A 20,971-nucleotide genomic window follows, 5' to 3' on the forward strand; every position below is an offset into this window, starting at 1 on the left:
GAGAGGCCGCAACAGTGAGAGGCCCACATACTGCAAAAAAAAAAAAAAAGATGAGCACAAGTATTATCATGAGGGTTGATGGTTGAGGGTTGAGGTTTGGAGACCACACATTCAGTCAGCATGGTTGAATAACTTACCAGGGATGCTTAGCACTCAGAAACTGACAAAAAGATCTGTGACGTTTATTCAAAATTGGGGATTGATATGTATTATAAATGTGGCATGGGAACATTTTCAGGTGGGATAGTTGAAACGAATAGAGTGTGAGCATTAAAGTGAGGAGGAAAGCGAGTGTCATTGGGGGAGGCTGATAGAGTAGAGTTTGCAATAATGAAGGAAGAGTAGGTTTAGAAGGAGTGAAGAAGTGAGACAGAGTGGTATGGGATGTTGAGGTCAGAGGGCACTTTCAGAATTTGAGATTTTGGAGGTTGCAATTCTGAATGGTGATTTAGGGCCACAGTTAGACCATGGTAATGGGTGGATAAAATGGAATAGAGTGAAGATAACTAAGGTTGAGAAGGAACTTATTTCCTTATTCTTTATGAAGCTATGATCTCTCTTTTTGCAAAGGTTTAATTTTATTTATTTTTTAATTTTTGGCTGTGTTGGGTTTTTATTGCTGCACGCGGACTTTCTCTAGTTGTGGTGAGTGGGGGGCTACTCTTCATTGCGGTGTGTGGGCTTCTCCTTGTGGTGGCTTCTCTTGTGGAGCATGGGCTCTAGGTGTCCGGGCTTCAGTAGTTGTGGCATGCAGGCTCAGTAGTTGTGGCTTGCAGTCTCTAGACCATAGGCTCAGTAGTTTTGGTGCATGGGCGGGCTTAGTTGCTCCACGGCATGTGGGATCTTTCTGGACCAGGGATCGAACCCATGTCCCCTGCATTGGCAGGCAGATTCTTATCCACTGCGCCACCAGGGAAGTCCCAAGCTATGATCTCTTGATTACCACTAGAGATAGACATAAGTATTTTGAATTAAAATAGAAAGCTGAACAATAAATAGCTCATTTTAACAATGTTATAATTAAAGAAAACAATAATAGTAGGGAAAGAAGACCAGTAATTGGAACTTTTATTAGTATAATCTGTGTATTAAAAATGAAACTTTGTGAAATATCTCAATAGTTTTTCAGGAAATTTTTTAAAATGATGTATTCTTAATGTAACATACTTTCCTAGTGACAGCTAGAAAAAAATATTGAACTTCACATTACCATTGACAACATGACTGTTTCCTTTCCCTTGGGTGATAAAGGACCAAGGATGATGGTTTAGTTTTAGGTGTTGAGTCTTAATCCTTGATTAAGACCTGGATTATTACAAAGTTGTGGAGGATGAGAAGTGGAGAAAGACCAGTGGACGTAATACTCCAATCCATTTTTGCCGAGACTGGTTAAGAAAGGGTAAACCACAATAAAATCCTAGTTAATTTGAATGTTCAGTGAAAATGGAGTGTGGTTTACTCATAATTGAAGGCTAATTTAATTTTCTCCAACTGTTTGTTTAAAATCTTTGTAAATGAATTAAGCTATTGATATATTTCTACCTCTGTGAATAGAATATACATGTTATGATTCATAATCTTCAGTGTCTCATTTTGTTGTTTTAAACTTAAGTATTTGTGTTAGGTATTGAATGTATATAACTGACCAAGATGAATCTATAGTGAATGGTGAATGATCCCAAGCATGTATTTGAAAATAAATCTCTGGTTATTAGCTTTTTTCTTTCTTTCTTTAATTTGTGTGGGTTTTTACATGTTTCTTTTCAGTGAGTGTGTATGTGTGTGTGTGTATTAGCAGGTGTAGATTAGGGAACCCTACTGTTTATAAGTTAGTTAGAAGTTTGGTTTAGCTTCGAGGGTTATGGATAATCAGGGAAGCCTAAATAGGGAGGAAGCTAGATTTGATTCAAACCTTGTAGAATGATTGGACTTGGTTGCCATAGATGAGAGGAGGGTGTTTTAAGCTAGGGAAGCAGCTTGAGGAAAAAGCATATTAGGTATATTTATTATTTGGGAGATGGTGAGGGGACTAGCCTTAGTAGATGATCCACGTTGGAGAACCAGAGTAGGCTAGCTTATGGGAAACCTGAAAATTAACTACAGGTAGTATAAATTAGGCTGCATATGGCAGGCATTGGAGAGCCATTTAAAATTCCTTATTAGAGGATTAAAAGTTTTATTTTAGGAAAGTAACTTTGGCATTAGTTTGCAGAATAGGTTGAGTATGGAGTATGAGTATTGTTTATTCAATTTATTGAGAATATACTATTGGGTTGGCCAAAAAGTTCGTTTGGGTTTTCATAAAATGTTATGGAAAAACCCGAACAAACTTTTTGGCCAACCCAATATTTACAGTATTGTAAGTACTGAGAATTATACCAGTGAATCAATGGAATCATTCTATCAGTGCTTGATGAACAGGTGGTAAGGAAGATAGATGGTTAGTAAGGGATGTCATTTATGCTTTTGGTGTTGAGATCTTAGATCAGGGTGAGCTGTATGATTGGAGGAGCAAATTCAAGAACTACTGCAAAAGAATTGATGGAATTCTAGGTATAGTATGTGAAAAGGAAGAATGAAAGATGATGCCAAGGTTAAAGCTGAGTAGACAGACTATACTTAAAATTATATACTTATAGGAAAAGTGATGTGAAGTTTGGATACTATTTTGCATGAAGAAATAAGGATATTTAATTTCTTTTTTTTCCATAACTTGCAACTAAAACATTTAAATGTATAAGATAGTCATGTGTTTTGACAGTGATGCCTAATTTTGTATGAGAAACATTTCAATTGCTGTGTGTTTGTGCTCTTGTTTAAATTCTCATTACTATTAGTTAATGCATATTTCATCTATGAATTTATTTAGTAAAATAGTTTTAGGATGTGTTATTACAATTCTTTTGGGCTTTTGGAATGCTTTAAAGTCTACATTTATGGGATATAGCTTATGTAGGAGATTTAACAATTCTCTGAAAATTAAGTTGCTTTTTCTTTTTGGCCGTGCTGCACAGCTTGCAGGATCTTAGTTCCTCCCCCAGGGATTGAACCTAGGACCTTGGCAGTGAAAGCGCTGAGTCCTAACCACTGGACTGCCAGGGAACTCCCATATTGCATTTTAACTGTTCAGAATTTAGCGCTCATTATGGCATACTTCTGTTAATTGTGAGGATTTAAAGTTTTGTCTGTGCTAATAGAGGTTAGTATTTCAGAGTTTAGGTAGTGCTGTCTTCAAATTTTTCTGTTATCTGAGAATATTCATATAATTACTCTGTTTTGCATGTTATTCTGGAGACGTAGGCTGTTGCAGAGTTATTTACTCTGGTCTTCTTTGCGTAGTTCTCCAGAGTTTTTTTTGTTTGTTTGTTTTTAATTCTATTTAAAAAATTAAATTCTTAAATTTATAGAGAACTAAGCTCATTATTTATTGAGTATTGCACATTTTTCTTTTGAACATCCCATTATTCATGAACTTTGCTGTTCCCAGTCACTTTTAACCTACTCTAAAATCTTAGGTCATCTGTTCCTCTATTAAAAACTAGTGACCCATTTTATTATATTGGATGTCCTCAAAACAGTTTATTCCTCCTGGGCCATTTGTAGACCATCTTGCCTATTAATCATTCCTTACCTCCCTATTTGTGTGTGTTTCTTCTAACCTGGTTTTCAGTTGATCACATCTTTTTCAATACTACACTTGTTTTACATGTGGCTATTTTTTCTCTTCTGTTTTACTTCTTTTTACTGTATTTTTTCTTTCATTTCTGTCTGTCATTACCAGTGCCTTTTAAATAGGCATCTATTATTTTGCTTTTAATTGGTGGGCTTATAATGAAGTTAGCTTGTGATCCTTTTGGATCACTTTTATGGTGTCCTGAAAAGGGCATATTAAACCAATATTGTTGAATAGAATTCTGCTCTTTATAGAATTCATATTCTTAGAGTTACCCTTAGAGTAATGGGGGTTATTTTTTTTAATATTAGAAGAACTGATGATGAAAAAGTATTTTCTTATCAAATTTTAAAACTTTTTACTTCAGGTAAGATTCTATGATTATGTATTTTAGTTCATTAATTAGAAGAGATTGTATGTTGGAAAATACTTTTTAAACTTTTTCCTCATTTTAGAGGGCTTTATTGCTTCTCAAAAATGACAATGATACCTGTCACTGATAATTAATCAAGTGAACTATTTAAATTACCCTAGGAGGGTTAAGGTTAAGTATCTTTAGTGAATCAATAGTGTGGGAATGAAAGCCATACTGGTTAATAAGTCTGTCACTGATCAAGGAAAATACCTAACTACATATCAGCTGAGTTTGAGATTTCTTGAGTCTCTAGGACTGACTGGATCTGGAGCATATACTGCCCTAGGATACTGATTTAAACAAACTTCTGTGACCCTTTCTTTTTTTTTTTTTTTTTTTTTTTTGCGGTAAGCGGGCCTCTCACTGTTGTGGCCTCTCCCATTGCGGAGCACAGGCTCCGGACGCGCAGGCCCAGCGGCCATGGCTCACAGGTTCAGCCCCTCCACGGCATGTGGGATCTTCCCGGACCGGGGCACGAACCCGTGTCCCCTGCATTGGCAGGCGGACTCTCAACCACTGCGCCACCAGGGAAGGCCTCTGTGACCCTTTCTTAAGGCTTAAGGACAGTGGGTGAAGGTTCCGTCACCAATCAGTGATGCTCGTTGGTGCTATATAAACAATTTTTGTTTCAGTGACTGGCCATGTAGTTGACCACTGAATAAATGAAGATTCTGTTATTTTATGAAGGCACTGATAAGCATAATACTAAGTCCTCTGGTTTCTGTAATCAAGAACAGGAGTTGATTTGCCTAATACAGTGGTTCTCAAAGTGGGATCAGCAGACACCTGGGGGTCTGTCTGGTTCTCTGTCAAGTCAAAATTATTTTTATAATAATATTAAGATGTCATTTGCCTTTCTTGCCTGTGTTGCAAAAGCAATGATGGTATGAAAGCAAAGGTGGGTAAAACTGCTGACATCTTAGCATGAATCAAGGAGTAGTACGAAGTTGTGCTGGTAGTCATTGTATTCTTCACAGTTGTGGTTAAAAAGAAATCCAGCTTCACTTTAAAGTGCCCTTGATGAAGCAGTAAAAGTTATTGAATCTTGACCCTTGAGTACTGTACGTGTCTTTTTTTTTTTTTTTTTTTTTTAAGGCGGCTCCACGTGGCATGCAGGATTCTTTCCCAACCAGGGATCAAACCCGCACCCCCTGCATTGGTAGTGCAGAGTCTTAACCACTGGACCGCCAGGGAAGCCCCCCCATACGTGTCTTTTTTACATTCTGTAGGAAAAAATGGGAAGTATGCATAAAACACTTCTGTTGCCTAATGGAATATAATGATTATCTCAAGAAAAAGTACTCATGATTTTTTGAGTTGCAAGGCCGAACAAGTCTCTGTTTTGTGGAGCACTGTTTTTGTTTTTTAAATTAATTTATTTTATTTTTATTTATTTTGCTGTGTTGGATCTTTGTTGCTGTGCGTGGGCTTTCTCTAGTTGTGGCAAGCGGGAGCTACTCTTCATTGCGGTGTGAGGGCTTCTCACTGCAGTGGCTTCTCTTGTTGTGGAGCATGGGCTCTAGGCGCGTGGGCTTCAGTAGTTGCTGTGCGTGGGCTTTCTCTAGTTGTGGCAAGCAGGTGCTACTCTTCATTGCAGTGTGCGGGCTTCTCATTGCGGTGTCTTCTCTTGTTGCGGAGCACGTCTAGAGCACAGGCTCAGTAGTTGTGGCGCACGGGCTTAGCTGCTCTGCAGCATGTGGGATCTTCCTGGACCAGGGCTCAAACCCGTGTGCCCTAAACCCGTGTCCCCTGCACTGGCAGGCGGATTCTTAACCACTGCACCACCAGCGAAGCCCTGGAACACTGTTTTTACTCGAAAGAATGACTAACAGACAAACCATAGTTATTCAGGCTTGAGTATTCGGCACCTTTTCAAAAATGAATAAAGTGAGCCTATCACTTCAAGGAAAATAACTGATACTATGTTTGTCAGTGATAAAATTGAATTATAGAAACCATGAGCTTGGTAGCTTCTCAATATTTAAAGACTTTTCTAATGAGACTGGAGGTGATAAAAATCAATGTAATTTTAAAATATTGAATAATAAAATGTGCAGCATTTGGAAGATTGTATAACTCAATGAACCAATTTTTAAAATGACCAATGCTTGATAAGAAATCATGCGTATGTAAAAGATCCATTCAACATGCCAGCTAAACCAATGGATTTTAATGTATAACAGTAAGAAAAGTTCATTGATGAGGGCTTCGGATTCCAGATTTCGTCCAACCTTTAAAAAAATACCACTTCACTGAATTTTGGTAGTATCAAAGAAGAATATCAATAATTATCTGAAAAAGCTATTAAAATACTCTTCCTTTTTCTGATTGCATGTTTATGTAAAGTCAACTTTTTTCATATACTTAGACAAAATAATGTATCACAACACATTGAATGTAGAAACAGATTTAAGAATTCAGATGTCTTTTATTAAGCCAGACATTAAAGAGATTTGAGATTTACTAAGTTATGAAAGAATGTCACTCCCCTCTAAAATTTTTACTGTTTTTGAAAAAGATAGCTACTTACCATAAAAATGCTCTTTATGTTAACATATGAGTTTGTTATTTTTATATGGACTAATAAATTATTTTTTACTGCTTAATTTTAATTTCTAATATAGTAAATATAGATAGATGTAACTCACATAAATAAAAGCTCCTTAGAGTTATCAGTAATTTCTAAGAGTGAAAAGAGGTCTTCAGGGGACTTCCCTGGCGGTCCAGTGGTTAAGACTTTGCCTTCCAATGCAGGGGGTGTGGGTTTGATCCCTGGTCAGGGGGTAAAGATCCCATATGCTCGTGGCCAAATAAAAACAAAACATAAAACAGAAGCAATATTGTAACAAATTCAATAAAGACTTTAAAAATGGTCCACATCAAAAAAATCTTTTTAAAAAACGAGTGAAAGAGGTCTTCAGACCGAAAAGTTAGAAAACTGCTAGACTAATTTTTGAAGGGCTCATGTTGGCTCATTCTAAGAAGTAAAGGGTAGATCTTTAGTCATTTTATCCAATTCAGATAAAACCAGAGTTAAGTGTATTGGATTTTTATTCTATTTGTGTCTATTTGCATTTTTTTTTTTTTTTTTTTTGCGGTACGCGGGCCTCTCAGTGTTGTGGCCTCTCCCGTTGCAGAGCACAGGCTCCGGACGTGCAGGCTCAGCGGCCATGGCTCATGGGCCCAGCCGCTCCGCAGCATGTGGGATCTTCCCGGACCGGGGCACGAACCCGTGTCCCCTGCAACGGCAGGCGGACTCTCAACCACTGCGCCACCAGGGAAGCCCCCATTTGCAATTTTTAAATCAAATCATTAGTTCTGTTTATTCACTGTTAAATCAGTGAATATCATGCTGTACTGCTAGCTCAATCTTGGGCTAACTAGAAAATGTCAGATAATTCTTCAACTTTCGAATCTTAAATTATGAGAATGTACAGAAGGGGGTTGGGCTGTGTCCATAATGTCTATGTGGTAATTAGGTAGCACATACCTCTCCAAGAATGACTATTCAGTCATTATGAAGATCAAATTAGTTAACATATGTGAAAATATTTTGTGGATATTTAAAAGATTATATATTAATATTAGGTTTTATTGTTGGCCTGTTGGCCATCATGCACAATGATTGAGCTTGTGAGAAGGGGGAGATACTACTAAGGTGAAGGGATACTTTTTTTAAAACCACTTATTCCCCTGATATGTTACTACTTGGATAACCCTAAATGTGATGATATTTACCCAGTTAATAATTTTTCATAAAGCTATCATATTGGTATATGTACATTTGAAGTCAGATATGCAAATAACTTATTTCAAAATGTTTTGAGGTGACATGTAAATACTATGCAGTTATATGTTTCATAATATAAAATATCTCAAAAAATGTTTTAAAAGCCCTGTATACAACTAGCTTTAAATTAGAATGGCATTATCAAAAACATGAGCACATGTAGTTGTTAAGCACCAACACTAAACAGATGGTTCAAGAGGATACATAAGAGGTTTGAAGTCTGGGTAGAAGAGCATAAAGCCATTAAAACTATCAGATTTCTGTTTCTCATAGATATTAGTCAATAAATAAGTAAAGACATAATCCTTGGTTATTTAAGGACCAAATCTCAGAATATTAGTGTTGCAGAATTACTGTCTTTTCCTTCCTCTTTTACTCTAATTTAAAATTACTGTATACAGTGGTAGATAATACTATAGCCTGTTTATTGAAATTAATGTATCTTGTCATAAGTAGGTCATTTATAAATGTGAAATTGCTTGAGGCTGTCTTTTACTGCCATGTTGCGTTTAACTTCTGGTTGGACAGATTTGAGCTATATTGCTAGGCTATTTGCCTCTAAAGCATTTTTCAGTTTTCATCTTATAAGAGGAGATGGTCAATTTGAGATTATGTTGGCTTAGAAATAGTTGTATATAATTAGAAAGGTACTTGCTCACCTATCACATGTGTATCATTCAATAGCTCATCTTTTATTTTAAAAAAAGTTCTTTCCAAAGATAAAGTCTTTTTTTTAAAAAAAAAGTATGCTTTCAAAAAGAGTTTAAACAAAACTTCATTAATTATGATTGTCTATTCTGAATTAATCTTTGTTTAGCATTTTAAATATTAAACATGAAGAAAAGACAGGATATTTAGAATACTGAGTAGACTACAATTTCTTTTTAGAGAACTCTGGACTCATACCAAGTGTGTTTAAATTTCTGTACCGTAACTTTTACTGTGTAAAGAAATAAACCTTAAAATACATGCAGGAATGGAGTGCTTTCTGTATTTACATAAAATGCGTACTTTTTACAGAAGAAATGTTTTATATTGTTTTATTTTCTTAGGCATAGTCTCACACATCTTACGACCCTCAGTCTCTAGCACTGAATCTCGCATATATAGCCTCATATTTTTCCCTAGAAGTAAATGAAATAGACAGGTTTCATGGAACAGAATTTTTTGTGGGTGTCTTTTCCCTCTTTAAAAAAATGTTTTACATGGTTAAAAGAATTAGTTAATACCAAAACGTTCATAATGAAAAACAGCAATCCCTGCCCTAACTTATTACATCTCAGTTCTGTTCCCCAGAGTAAAAACTTTTAACTTTTTTTTTTAGCAGTTTCTTCTGTCACTTAGCCCCAAATATAGTGAAAAAATGCCTACCCTAGTTTTTATTTTATTTTTTTACCCTTGTATTTCTTGGTTTATCCCTTTTAGGCATTATCTACTGACTTCCTGATAATGGTAGGTGAGATTTTAGCCTTTTTTATGTCCCATCTCTTTATTTTCTTACCCTGTCCTTCTAATTTGTTTCTTTATTATAAGTTTAGTTAAATCAGTAATCAGTATTCACATATAATGTTTCCTTCAGAGGCAGGTAGTGTATCATTATTACATTTTTCTTTTTTAAAAAAAGAGTACTTTCCTAAAGTTACTAATTTTCTTTATCTTGGATTTTTTTGGCTGCTTTGGGTCTTTGTTGCTGCATGCAGGCTTTCTCTAGTTGTGATGAGTGGGGGCTACTCTTCGTTGCCGTGCGCAGGCTTCTCATTGCAGTGGCTTCTCTTGTTGCAGAGCATGGGCTCTAGGCATTCGGGCTTTAGTAGTTGTGGCACGAGGGCTCAGTAGTTGTGGCTCGTGGGCTCTAGAGCGCAGGCTCTGTAGTTGTGGCGCACGGGCTTAGTTGTTCTGCGACATGTGGGATCTTCCCAGACCAGGGATCGAACCCATGACCCCTGCATTGACAGGCGGATTCTTAACCACTGTGCCACCAGGGAAGTCCCATAAAGTTACTAATTTTCTTGATTTGCATAATTTTCAGTAAATCCATCCTTAAATGTTCAACCGTTTTTCATGGGAGTTGCGATTAAGACTTTTCAGGCAGTTTCACCTGAGGGAAGTCCTTCTCACATAAAGAGATCATGTTCTTGGGGTCAAAGGGCCTGTTTTCGTGATCCTAACATATGTCAGTATGACCCTAACCCAAGTTAAGCGTGAATCAAATGGGAAACCCAAGCCTAGTAATCGAAAGTTTGTTGCTCTCTAGGTCCATACCTAGAGTGCTTAGCAGTTACTTTTTTCCCAGATTTCTAAAGTAATTTCATCTGATATCCTTAGTATATAAAAGCTGAACTGTTCCCTCTTTTTATATTCAGAGTTGTTTTAATTGTTATAAACAAACTTTCTCAGAGGCTGAAGAAACTTAACATAAAACTTACAGATTTTTTTTTGGTAAAAAAACATTCGTAGAAGATTTTGAACAAACCAAAATTCTAAATTCTTAAAACTTGCTAATTCTTAGAAGAGCTTTATGCAAAGGAGACTATAGGCCTTTCTGGCAACTGAATAAATTTTGAAATGTCATTTGAGGAATGTTGGACATAAAATTTTAAAAGAAACTTTAGGACTTAATTTAAAAAATCACTTTAAGAGCACAGAGAAGCTTGGTAACAATTCTATCAGGGCAAAGATAATATTTCCATTATAAAATTTATTAAAGTGGGAATGAAATCACATGTGTTTATTGGGATGTTACATATCCATTCCAAAGTATAATCCAAATTATATATTGTCATGTAACAATGGGCTTGCACTGTAAACTTGTACAGTTTTTTTAGTTTACATACCTCTTCAGTAGTAATATCAAAACTAAAATCTTTGTCATCAGGATTAAATACCTAGGTTTTTTTTTTGGTTTTTTTTGTGGTACGCGGGCCTCTCACTGTTGTGGCCTGTCCCGTTGCGGAGCACAGACTCTGGACGCGCCGGCTCAGCAGCCATGGCTCACGGGACTAGCCGCTCCGCAGCATGTGAGATCTTCCCGGACCGGGGCACGAACCCGTGTCCCCTGCATCGGCTGGCGGACTCCCAACCACTGTGCCACTAGGGAAGCCCAATACCTAGGTTTCTTAATAAAATATTACTGTAATGAACTGGAGGGGGGAAGGAAATGAATATTCTTTAGTTTGATTAATCACTATGAAAACAATTAGGAATATGCTCAAACAATATAATAAAAACAATGATTTATTGTATATGTGCATTTTATAGATATCATTACCGAAACCTTTTTCCTTCTGTCTTTTCTTTGTTGTCCTGAATGATAAGAGAAAAGGTTGAAAGAGAGAGAGTAAAGGGAAAAAGTTGTAAGAGCCTAGGCAAATTACTACTTTGGACTTCAATTTTCTGATTTACAGTGAAACTAGATAATCTCTAAAGTATTTTTTAGATCTAAATGTTATCATTTAGGAGATAGTCATGGGTGAGAGGTAATTTAAAGGAATTCAAATATAGAGTAAGGAAAATAGAAATAAAAAGATGGAAGAAGACTAGAGAGAAAAGATATTTACTGAATGTCTGTGATTCCAAATGAAATTTACATAACCATAGTATACGTAACATTTTTACTAGGGTTATTCCTACTCTCTTTTCCCAGTTACAAACATACTTTTCTCCACAATGATAGAGTGACTAAACTAAGCTCTTGTACATTAAGTAATATAGCCACAGTATATACTCAATGAGGATTTAACTTACTGACAGAACATGTACCAGGTTGATTACATAAAACAGGATTTTCCCTTCAGCTCTCTGAATTTTTAACCATGACCTCCTGACCACGCTGTTGTCTTTTCTCTGCCATGACACGTGATCTGACTGCTGCAGTGTAGTGTCCTTGTTTTTGTAAGTTACTAGTTCTGGGTGATACCTTTACCTAAGAGACCCACTTTTCCACTTATACTGCCATTTGCTTTGGGCAATTCATTACTCATTATTTGCTTTAAGTATAAATCAGTCACAAGTTGGATTTAACTCACTTTACTATTATTCTTGCTTGTTCTGTACATCTCAAATTGTGGTTTAGGACTCTTGTTACTCAACTGATCTTTGGGACACAAACTTAGTAGGGAGTGTCTAGTCCAGACTGCCAAATGAGTTTTTAGCTTGGAGAATGTCATTTCATAACTCTTTTTCTTTTTTTTTTTAGATGTTGGGGGTAGGAGTTTATTAGTTCATTTATTTATTTTTGCTGTGTTGGGTCTTCGTTTCTGTGTGAGGGCTTTCTCTAGTTGTGGCAAGTGGGGGCCACTCTTCATCGTGGTGTGCGGGCCTCTCACTATCGCGGCCTCTCTTGTTATGGAGCACAGGCTCCAGATGCGCAGGCTCAGTAGTTGTGGCTCACGGGCCCAGTTGCTCCGCAGCATGTGGGATCCTCCCAGACCAGGGCTCGAACCCGTGTCCCCTGCATTAGCAGACAGATTCTCAACCACAGCGCCACCACGGAAGCCCCCATAACTCTTAATAGTAAGCAACAATTTTTAAAACACTGTGCTTGGTCTCAGATCATTTATTCTTTTTATTTATTCAAACATTTGGTTAGGATATATGCTAATTTTTAGAGAATAAGATAAGGTCCCTGCTGTCAGGGAGCTTACATTCTAGTGAGAAAGTGAGAGGCATAAAGGCAATTATTGGAAGACCCATGATAGAATGATGTACCAAAAACGGGGATTAGTTGTTATACTGTGGGGTGGGGCTGATGGAGTAAATAGTCTAGGATTGTAAGGATGATTCAGTGTTAAAAAGGCAACAATGTAATTCACTACATTAACATATTAAATGAGAAGAATCATATGGGAGTAGATGTAGGAAAAATTCAGCACCAGTTAAGATATTGGATAGGAATAGGAGGGAACTTAATTTGAAGAAAGGTATTCATCAGAAAATTACAGTGAACATTATGCATTCATGGGAAAACATTAAAAGCATGAAATTTGTGAACAAGATAAAGGATAGCTCTTATCTCCATTATTATTTGTTAATACAGTAAGTAAAGAAACAGAAATGAGATGTACGATTGGAAAGGAGGAGATAAAACTGTCATTTGCTGACAGTATTTTTTTTACTGAGAAAATCCAAGAAAATGAACTGAATAAACTAAATTTTGAAAGGTGGTCAATCAGAAGTGCAATATACAAAAACTACAGTTTTCCTATTATACACTAGCAATGACCAGGTAGCCAATGTGATAGAAAAAAAATCTATTTCACAAACAAAAACCCAAGGAGGAAAAAAAATCCTACTTAAATGTAAAGACATTTGGGGGGAAATTTTAAAATTTTACTAATGCAAATGTCAGTCTTTATCAAATTAATATTTTAAATAAAATCCTAATAAATCTCAACAAGCTTTTTCATAGAATCTTATAAATATCCTAACATTCATAGAAAAGAGCAGCATGTATGACTAAGCAGGACAATTTACTTGTTATTTATTTATTTTAAGCAGGACAGTTTAGAAAGCAAAAACAAAAGAGCGGGAATTGCTCTAATAGAATCAAGATGCTAATAAAGGTATAGTAATATTTAGAAGGTTTTAATGACATAGGAATAGACAAATGGGTTAAAGGAACAGAATAGACTCCAAAAGTGTATCCACACTTACATGGGAATCTAGTGTGATCATAGAGATCAGTGGGAAACAATAAGCTCTTCAGTAATTGATGTTGAGATAATTGATTATCAATATGGAAAAACTACAAATTTTATTCGAGAACCTGCAAGAGTACCAACAAACAACCTGTTAGAGTTTAGCAGGGTTTCTAAAGATAAGAGCAATACACAAAAATTGATTGCATTTACATATCAGTAGTAACCTACTAGCAAATATATTTTAAAAATATTACATTCACACTAACAGCAAAAACTAGAAGGTATTTAAGACTATAGCTAATAAAAGGCCTTCCTAGAGAAAATTATAAAGTGGTTTTGAAAAAGGACTCAATGGATATGATCCCAAAAGCACAGCACCAAAAGCAAAAATAGACAAATAGGATTGCATTAAGCTAAAAAACCTATGTGCAATAAAGGAAACAGTCAACAAAATGAAAAGGCAATCTATGGTAGTTATAAATGTAATTATAGTAATAGATTTTGATCGACCGATAATTATGGAGAACGATGAGTGTATACTGATGTAAACAAACAAACACACACATAAGTAAATTGAAGATAGGTGAATATCAGATTATTGACATAGTTTCAAAGTATGTCTTCACAAAATAATAATTACAAGAGGAAAATAGTAACTATAATGGAGAAAAGTGGCAGATACCAGTTTAGTCAAATGATAAAAGTGAATATCATCAGTAATGGGCTAAATTGAAATCATGTACCACCTCTAAGGATGCATTGGAGAAGATCAGAGCATCTCTTCTATATTTTTCCTGTCACAGATACATAACCTGAACTTAATTATGAGTAATATATGATTTAATCAGACAAACCCAATTGAAGGACATTCTATGAAAGTACTGGCCTGTAACCTTTTAAAGTGTCTAGGTCATGAATTTCAAGGAAAGATAGAAACTGTTCCAGCTGAAAGAGACTAAAGATTGCAATTCAGATTACTGAATGCAAAGTGTGGTACTGAGCTAGATCCTTTTCCTATAAATCCATTCCTATTTGGAACAACAAACTTGAATAGATTCTAAAGATTGGATTATAATAACTGTATAATTGTTAATCTCCCAATTTTGATAGTTACATGTGTTTGTACAAGATAAATACCAAAATATTTGTGGACTGTTTGGTATCAGGTCAGCAATTCTCAGGTGGTTTAGGAAAAAGGCTGTACTTGTCCGTGCAACTTTTCTGTAAGTCTGATACTGCCCCATAGGTCATTTAGTGTCTTTCAGGTTTGTTTGGTTTTTTTTTCCTCTGTGTGCTTTGGATTTTTTTTTTTTTTTTTTTTTTTTTTTTGGTGGTACGCGGCCCTCTTACTGCTGTGGCCTCTCCCGTTGCGGAGCAGAGGCTCCGGACACGCAGGCTCAGCGGCCATGGCTCACGGGCCCAGCCGCTCCGCGGCATGTGGGATCTTCCTGGACCAGGGCACGAACCTGTGTCGCCTGCATCGGCAGGCGGACTCTCAACCACTGCGCCACCAGGGAAGCCCTGGAATTTTTTTTTTCCTGTGTATTCAAGTTCACTAATCTTTTGTTATAGTTTCCTATCTTCTGTTAAGCATATGCAATGAATTTTTCATTTCAGATACTGTATATTTTAGCTTTAGAAGTTCCATTTGGGTTTTTAAAAAGTAGTTTACATTTTTCTCCACATAATGTTTGTTTTTTTAAGTCCTTTAGTATATTCATAACAGCTGCTTTGACATTCTTGCCTACTCTTTCCATGGTCTCTTTCATTTCTGGATCTGTTTCTATTAATTGTTTCCATTTTCTTTCCTGGTTACAAATCACTTTTTTTTTTTTTTTGCTTCTTTGCATGTCTAGTAATTTTTTATTTTATATTGGACATTGTGATTATTACATTGTGGTGTCTGGATCTTGTTCTTTAAGCAGTGTTGAATTTTGTTTTGGCAGGTTGTCAAGTTACTTGCAATCAGCTTAATCCCTTTTTGTTTTGTTTTTTTGCCGTGCTGCATGGCACACGGGATCTTAGTTCCCTGACCAGGGATTGAACTCATGTCCCCTGCAGCGGAAGCACAGAGTCCCAACCACTGGACAGCCAGGGAATTCCCAGCTTGATCCTTTCAGTGCTTGTTTTAACAGCTTTGTTAGGGAGCTTCTGGAATAGCTTTTACTTAACTGCTAGTTTAGTTCCAAGACATGACTCTTCTGAGGTCTCTACTAATGCTCTAGGTGTTTACTCTGGCTGGTCGGAGCTTAAATTCCTCTGCACTTTGTGAGCTTTGGGTGTTGTTTAGCTTCCAGCTTTTCTGTGCTTGTACTCTGCTCAGCCTCCTGGAGTTTCAGGGTACATATGTATAACTTAGTATTTAGCCAAAATCTTAAGGGCATATTTTGGGAGCTTTTTGTTTGTATAGCTCCCTTGTGTCTGGTGTTCTTTAATTCCCTTGAACTCCAAACTTTGTCTCTTCAAGTTCAGCGAGACGTGGGCTACCCCTCCTTATACCTCATTCTGGAAAGTACCTTACTGCTTCGCCAGGGATTACAGTCTTGCTGTTCGAAGTCTGAAAATAGTTATTTTGTATGTTTTGTCCAGTTTTCTAATTCTTGATGGAAAAAGGGCAAATCTGGTACTAACTATTCCTTCCTATTTGATGTTTTAGCTGAGTTTAGTTGTATTATTTTCTCACTTAGTACTATGAGCAATCTCAGTGTAGATGGTTGAGCTGATCCAGTGTCAGGGATTGACAGTATGAATGTGATCAAAGGACAGAAGGATCATTGTTGGGAGGGCTGGCAAGAGAATAGTTGAAGTAAAAGCAATAGTTCTCAGAGTATGGTTTGAGGATCCTTTTAGAGGGTCCATAGGAGTTTCCTACTTCCAACTAAATATCCATGTGAAGCTGATTTTTTCTTCATATACATGAACCAAAATAACACAAACAGTAGATTGAATGCAGAAGCAAAGATGAACATCAGCCTCTTAAGTTAAACCAGATATTAAAGAGATTTGTAAAAATAGTGAAACAATGCCAGTCTTCTCACTAAAATTTTTTTTGGTTTGGTATTTGTAAGCATGTAATAGGTTTATTATTTTTTTAATAAGTTAATAAGTAAACAAATAATTGTGAAATTTTCTGTTTTATTTTCTAATATAGTAAATATTGATAAATATAGCCCACAAAAACAGAAGAATTGCTGAAATAAAGCACCATAAAGTGCTGTCTAGGGAAGGAAGTGAAGGCATTAGGAGTGCAATAGACAGTGTAGAAAAAGGAAGGGATTAAGGAATGAGAGGTTTCTGTTCAGTTCCTATTCTCTATTGGATAGGTGTCAATTTCTTTACTTCTCTGCATTCTCGCGTGGACGTGCCTGCAGTTAAAGTCGTAGGATAGTACTCTGTCCCAGCAACTTCTTAGGTTTCTGCTTTATAATACTATGCACTCAGCCCCTGCATAGGGAATCCTGATTTACTGTCTGCCATTTCACCTGGCAATGTCTTTTTCTAGTTTGCTCTCCTTGTCCTAATGAGGAGCTAGATCATCCTTACTTATGTTCTGGCATTAACTTACCCTTATGTTCTGGTGTCACCAGTTTTACTTAAATTTCCCATTCTTTAAACAAAAATTTTAATTAAAAATTTAAATTTTCTTCAGCTTTATTGACATATAGTTGACAAATAAAATTGTAATATACTTAAAGTGTATATAGTGGTGGTTTGATGTATGTATACATGTGAATGGATTCCCACCATCTAGCTAATTAACATCTCCATCACCTCACATTTTTACCTTTGTGTGTGTATGTGTGAACATTTAAGTTCTACACTCTTAATAAATTTCAATTATATAATACAGTAGTTACCATGTCTTACATTAGATCTTTAGGCCTTATTCATCTTGTAGCTGAAAGTTTGTATCCTTTTTTCAACCTCTCCATATTCCCACCCAACTCCCCCGCTCCCAGACGCAGGCAACTGCTTTTCTACTCTGTTTCTATGAGTTTGACTTTTTTTTAGATTCTACATATAAGTAAGAATATATAGTATTTTTCTCTTTCTGGCTTATTTCACTTAGCATGATGCCCTCAAGTTTCATCCATGTTTTCACAAATGGCAGGATTTCCTTCTTTCTCATGTCTGAATAATATTCTTCTCTCTGTCTCTCTCTATATATACATGTGTATGTTTGTGTGTGTGTGTGTATATATATATATAAATATGTATATTTCCTATGTTTTTTATCCGTTTATCTGTTGAAGGACATTTGGGTTGTTTCCATATCTTGGCTATTGCAAATAATGCTGCAGTGAACGTGGGAGTGCCAGTACCTCTTTGAGATCCTGTTTATTTCCTTTGGCTTATATACCCAAAGTGGGATTGCTAGATCATATGTTAGTTCTATTTTTAAGTTTTTGAGGAACCGCCACAGTGGTTGCATCAGTACATTCTCAACAGCAGTGCACAAGGGGTCCATTTTCTCCACATCCTCACCAGCACTTATGTCTTGTCTTTTTGATGATTGCCATTCCAACAGGTGTGAGGCTCTTTGTGGTTCTGATTTGCATTTTCCTGATTATTAGTGATGTTGAGCACCTTTTCATGTACCTGTTGGCCATTTGTATGTCTTTTTTGGAAAAATGCCTATTCAGTTCCTCTGCCCATTTTAAAATCAGATTTTTTTTTTTGCTATTGAGTTGTATGAATACTTTGTGTATTTTGGACATTAACCCCTATTAGATATATGATTTGCAAATATTTTCTCCCACTCAGTAGTTTACCTTTTCATTTTGTTGATTGTATACATCGCTGTCCAGAAGCTTTTTAGTTTGATGTTAGTCACGCTTGTTTATTTTTGCTTTTGTTGCCTTTGTTTTTGGTGTCATTGAATTTCTCATTCTTAATGGTGTCCTACCTATTATTCTTGTTCAGTTTCTGCTACTTCAAACTCATTCAACCCTTTGTTTTTGTTTTTGTTTTTGCTGTACACGGCCTCTCACTGTTGTGGCCTCTCCCGTTGCAGAGCACAGGCTCTGGACACGCAGGCTCAGCAGTCATGGCTCACGGGCCTAGCCACTCCACGACATGTGGGCTCCTCCCGGACCGGGGTACAAACCCACGTCCCCTGCATTGGCAGGCGGACTCCCAACCACTGTGCCACCAGGGAAGCCCCCCTTTGCTTTTATTGAATCTACAAAGTTTACCCAAGATAAGCGTGTTCTCTTGTGTCATCACTCCACTCTTTAATTTCTCAGGGACATTGCCCACTCAAATATAGTCTCCATTTTCCAGTGAGAAGATACAACATTTATTGGTTATCAGCCTATATTTTACATTCTTGATGTAAATAGATTTATTTGGGTTGTGGAAATATATATACTCAAAAGGAATAAAATGTTATTCATTGCAGGAAGGTGGAGAGACAAAATGAGAATGAAGGGAAACATCTGACTTACATTTTGCCACTGTCTTTGAAATATCAGATGCATTTATATCAATTAAAAGCACAGAATACATGTCAGAGTAATCATATGTCCTTTTAGATCATCTGTTAATGAAGATGAGTACACAGTTTGTTTAAAGAAAAAATGTATTATATGATTATTTTTAGTCATCTATAAGTTGATAGGTATATTTCAATATAACTTTTAAAGTATTTCTTTTTTTATTTCTTACAGTAATCCTAAATCGGAGAGTCAGAGAGTAAATAAAAAAGTCAACAATGATGCCTCACTTAGAATTCATAATCTATCCATTTTGGTGAGACAGATAAAATTTTATTACCAGGTAAGTGGTTCTTTTTTTAATCTAGTATTTTAATAACTCCTTGCATATTCACATTTTTGTGTTGTTTAGTATTAATGACCTAGTATATACTAAATGCTTGTTATATATCAGATACTGGTCTGTTTGCTGGAGGTTGAGTAGTAATAACACAGTTTATTTCTTATGCAGTGTTAAAGATGCAAGCATGCACTTCATAATTATCTAATTTACAGATAATTTTTGTATTTTATGAATTTAAAATTTTTTAAATTTCCTGAGAATTTATATAGTGCAACACTTTGTTAGCCTACTAGAATTTTGCCTTTGAACAATATACTTTTTATTCCTTTTTTTAACTTAAATTGGATGCATATTTCAGAGTTTGAACATGAGCATTTTTTTTAAATTTTTTATTTTATTTTATTTTTGGCTGTGTTGGGTCTTTGTTGCTGTGCACAAGCTTTCTCTAGTTGCAAGGAGCGGGGGCATCTCTTCATTGTGGTGTACGGGCTTCCATTGCAGTGGCTTCTGTTGTTGCAGAGTACGGGCTCTAGGCGTGTGGGCTTCAGTAGTTGCAGCACGCAGGCTCAGTAGTTGTGGCGTGCGGGCTCTAGGGCGTGCAGGCTTCAGTAGTTGTGGCGCACGGGCTCAGTAGTTGTGGTGCTGGGCTTAGTTGTCTGTGGCGTGTGGAATGTTCCCAGACCAGGGCTTGAACCTGTGTCACCTGCATTGGCAGGTGGATTCTTGTTTTTTTTTTTTTTGAGGTACGTGGGCCTCTCACTGTTGTGGCCTCTCCCATTGTGGAGCACAGGCTCCGGACGCGCAGGCTCAGTGGCCATGGCTCACGGGCCCAGCCGCTCCGTGGCATGTGGGATCTTCCTGGACCGGGGCATGACCCTGTGTCCCCTGCATCAGCAGGCGGACTCTCAACCACTGCGCCACCAGGGAAGCCCTTAAGCTGTTCTTATTTTGTATTTTAGTTCTGTTTTTAAACCCCATAAATTAAATATTGAAAGTACTGTTAAATAAATCAAATCAGTGTTCTTTTAGATCAAGCTACATGTTTTCCTTTTTTTCCTCCTCATGGTTTTCTTTTGTTATCTCAGACCTGCCTTTGGTATTATTTTCTTACCGAAGTCATCTTTTGATTGTTTGTTTAGAGAAGGTTTGTTGATAGTAAAGTTTATCAATGTCTGTCTGAAAATGCCTTTATTTCACCCTTGTTCTTGAAAGGTAATTTTATTGGGTATGTAGTTTTAGGTTAACAATTACTTTTCTCTCAGTGTTTTGCAGATTTTTACCTTCTCTCCCTGGAGTCCTTTTTGTTTTGGAGAAACCAGCTATCAGTCAAATATTTGTTCTTAGGTTAAACTGTCTTTTTCTCTCTCCTGGCTGCTACTACTGTCTCTTCTAATATTGCTTCTTTTGTATTAATCTGATATTCCTCAGATATTTTTATTATGTGTATATTAGACTTTCCTACTCTATCCTCCATGCTTATTAAACTTTCTTTTACATTACAGTTTACAGTCTTGTGCTACATCCTGAGTATTTTTTTTCAAGACTATCTCTGCAGTTTGATAATTTGCCCCTCATATCTTCTGTTTAACCCACTGATTAAGTTTTGCCTCTTAGTAATCATGGCTTTCATTTGTAGAAGTTCTGTTTGGTTCTTTTTCATCTGCCTTTTCATTTTG

The 20,971-nt window shown here is 36.4% G+C and overlaps 1 protein-coding gene across 10 annotated transcripts in view; it reads left to right on the plus strand.

Moving 5' to 3' along the window:
• The window catches only part of CCDC88A (coiled-coil domain containing 88A), a 192,386-nt gene that overhangs the window by 78,614 nt on the left and 92,801 nt on the right, over positions 1-20,971 (plus strand). For all 10 annotated transcript variants that reach the window (XM_067705001.1, XM_067705002.1, XM_067704999.1 and 7 more), the window contains one exon: positions 19,187-19,295. In XM_067705001.1, coding sequence (XP_067561102.1) covers positions 19,187-19,295 — 109 coding nt within the window. The remainder of the gene's footprint in view (positions 1-19,186; positions 19,296-20,971) is intronic.

The sequence above is a fragment of the Pseudorca crassidens genome, chromosome 14 (genome assembly GCF_039906515.1).
Source record: "Pseudorca crassidens isolate mPseCra1 chromosome 14, mPseCra1.hap1, whole genome shotgun sequence".
Taxonomy (NCBI): domain Eukaryota; kingdom Metazoa; phylum Chordata; class Mammalia; order Artiodactyla; family Delphinidae; genus Pseudorca; species Pseudorca crassidens.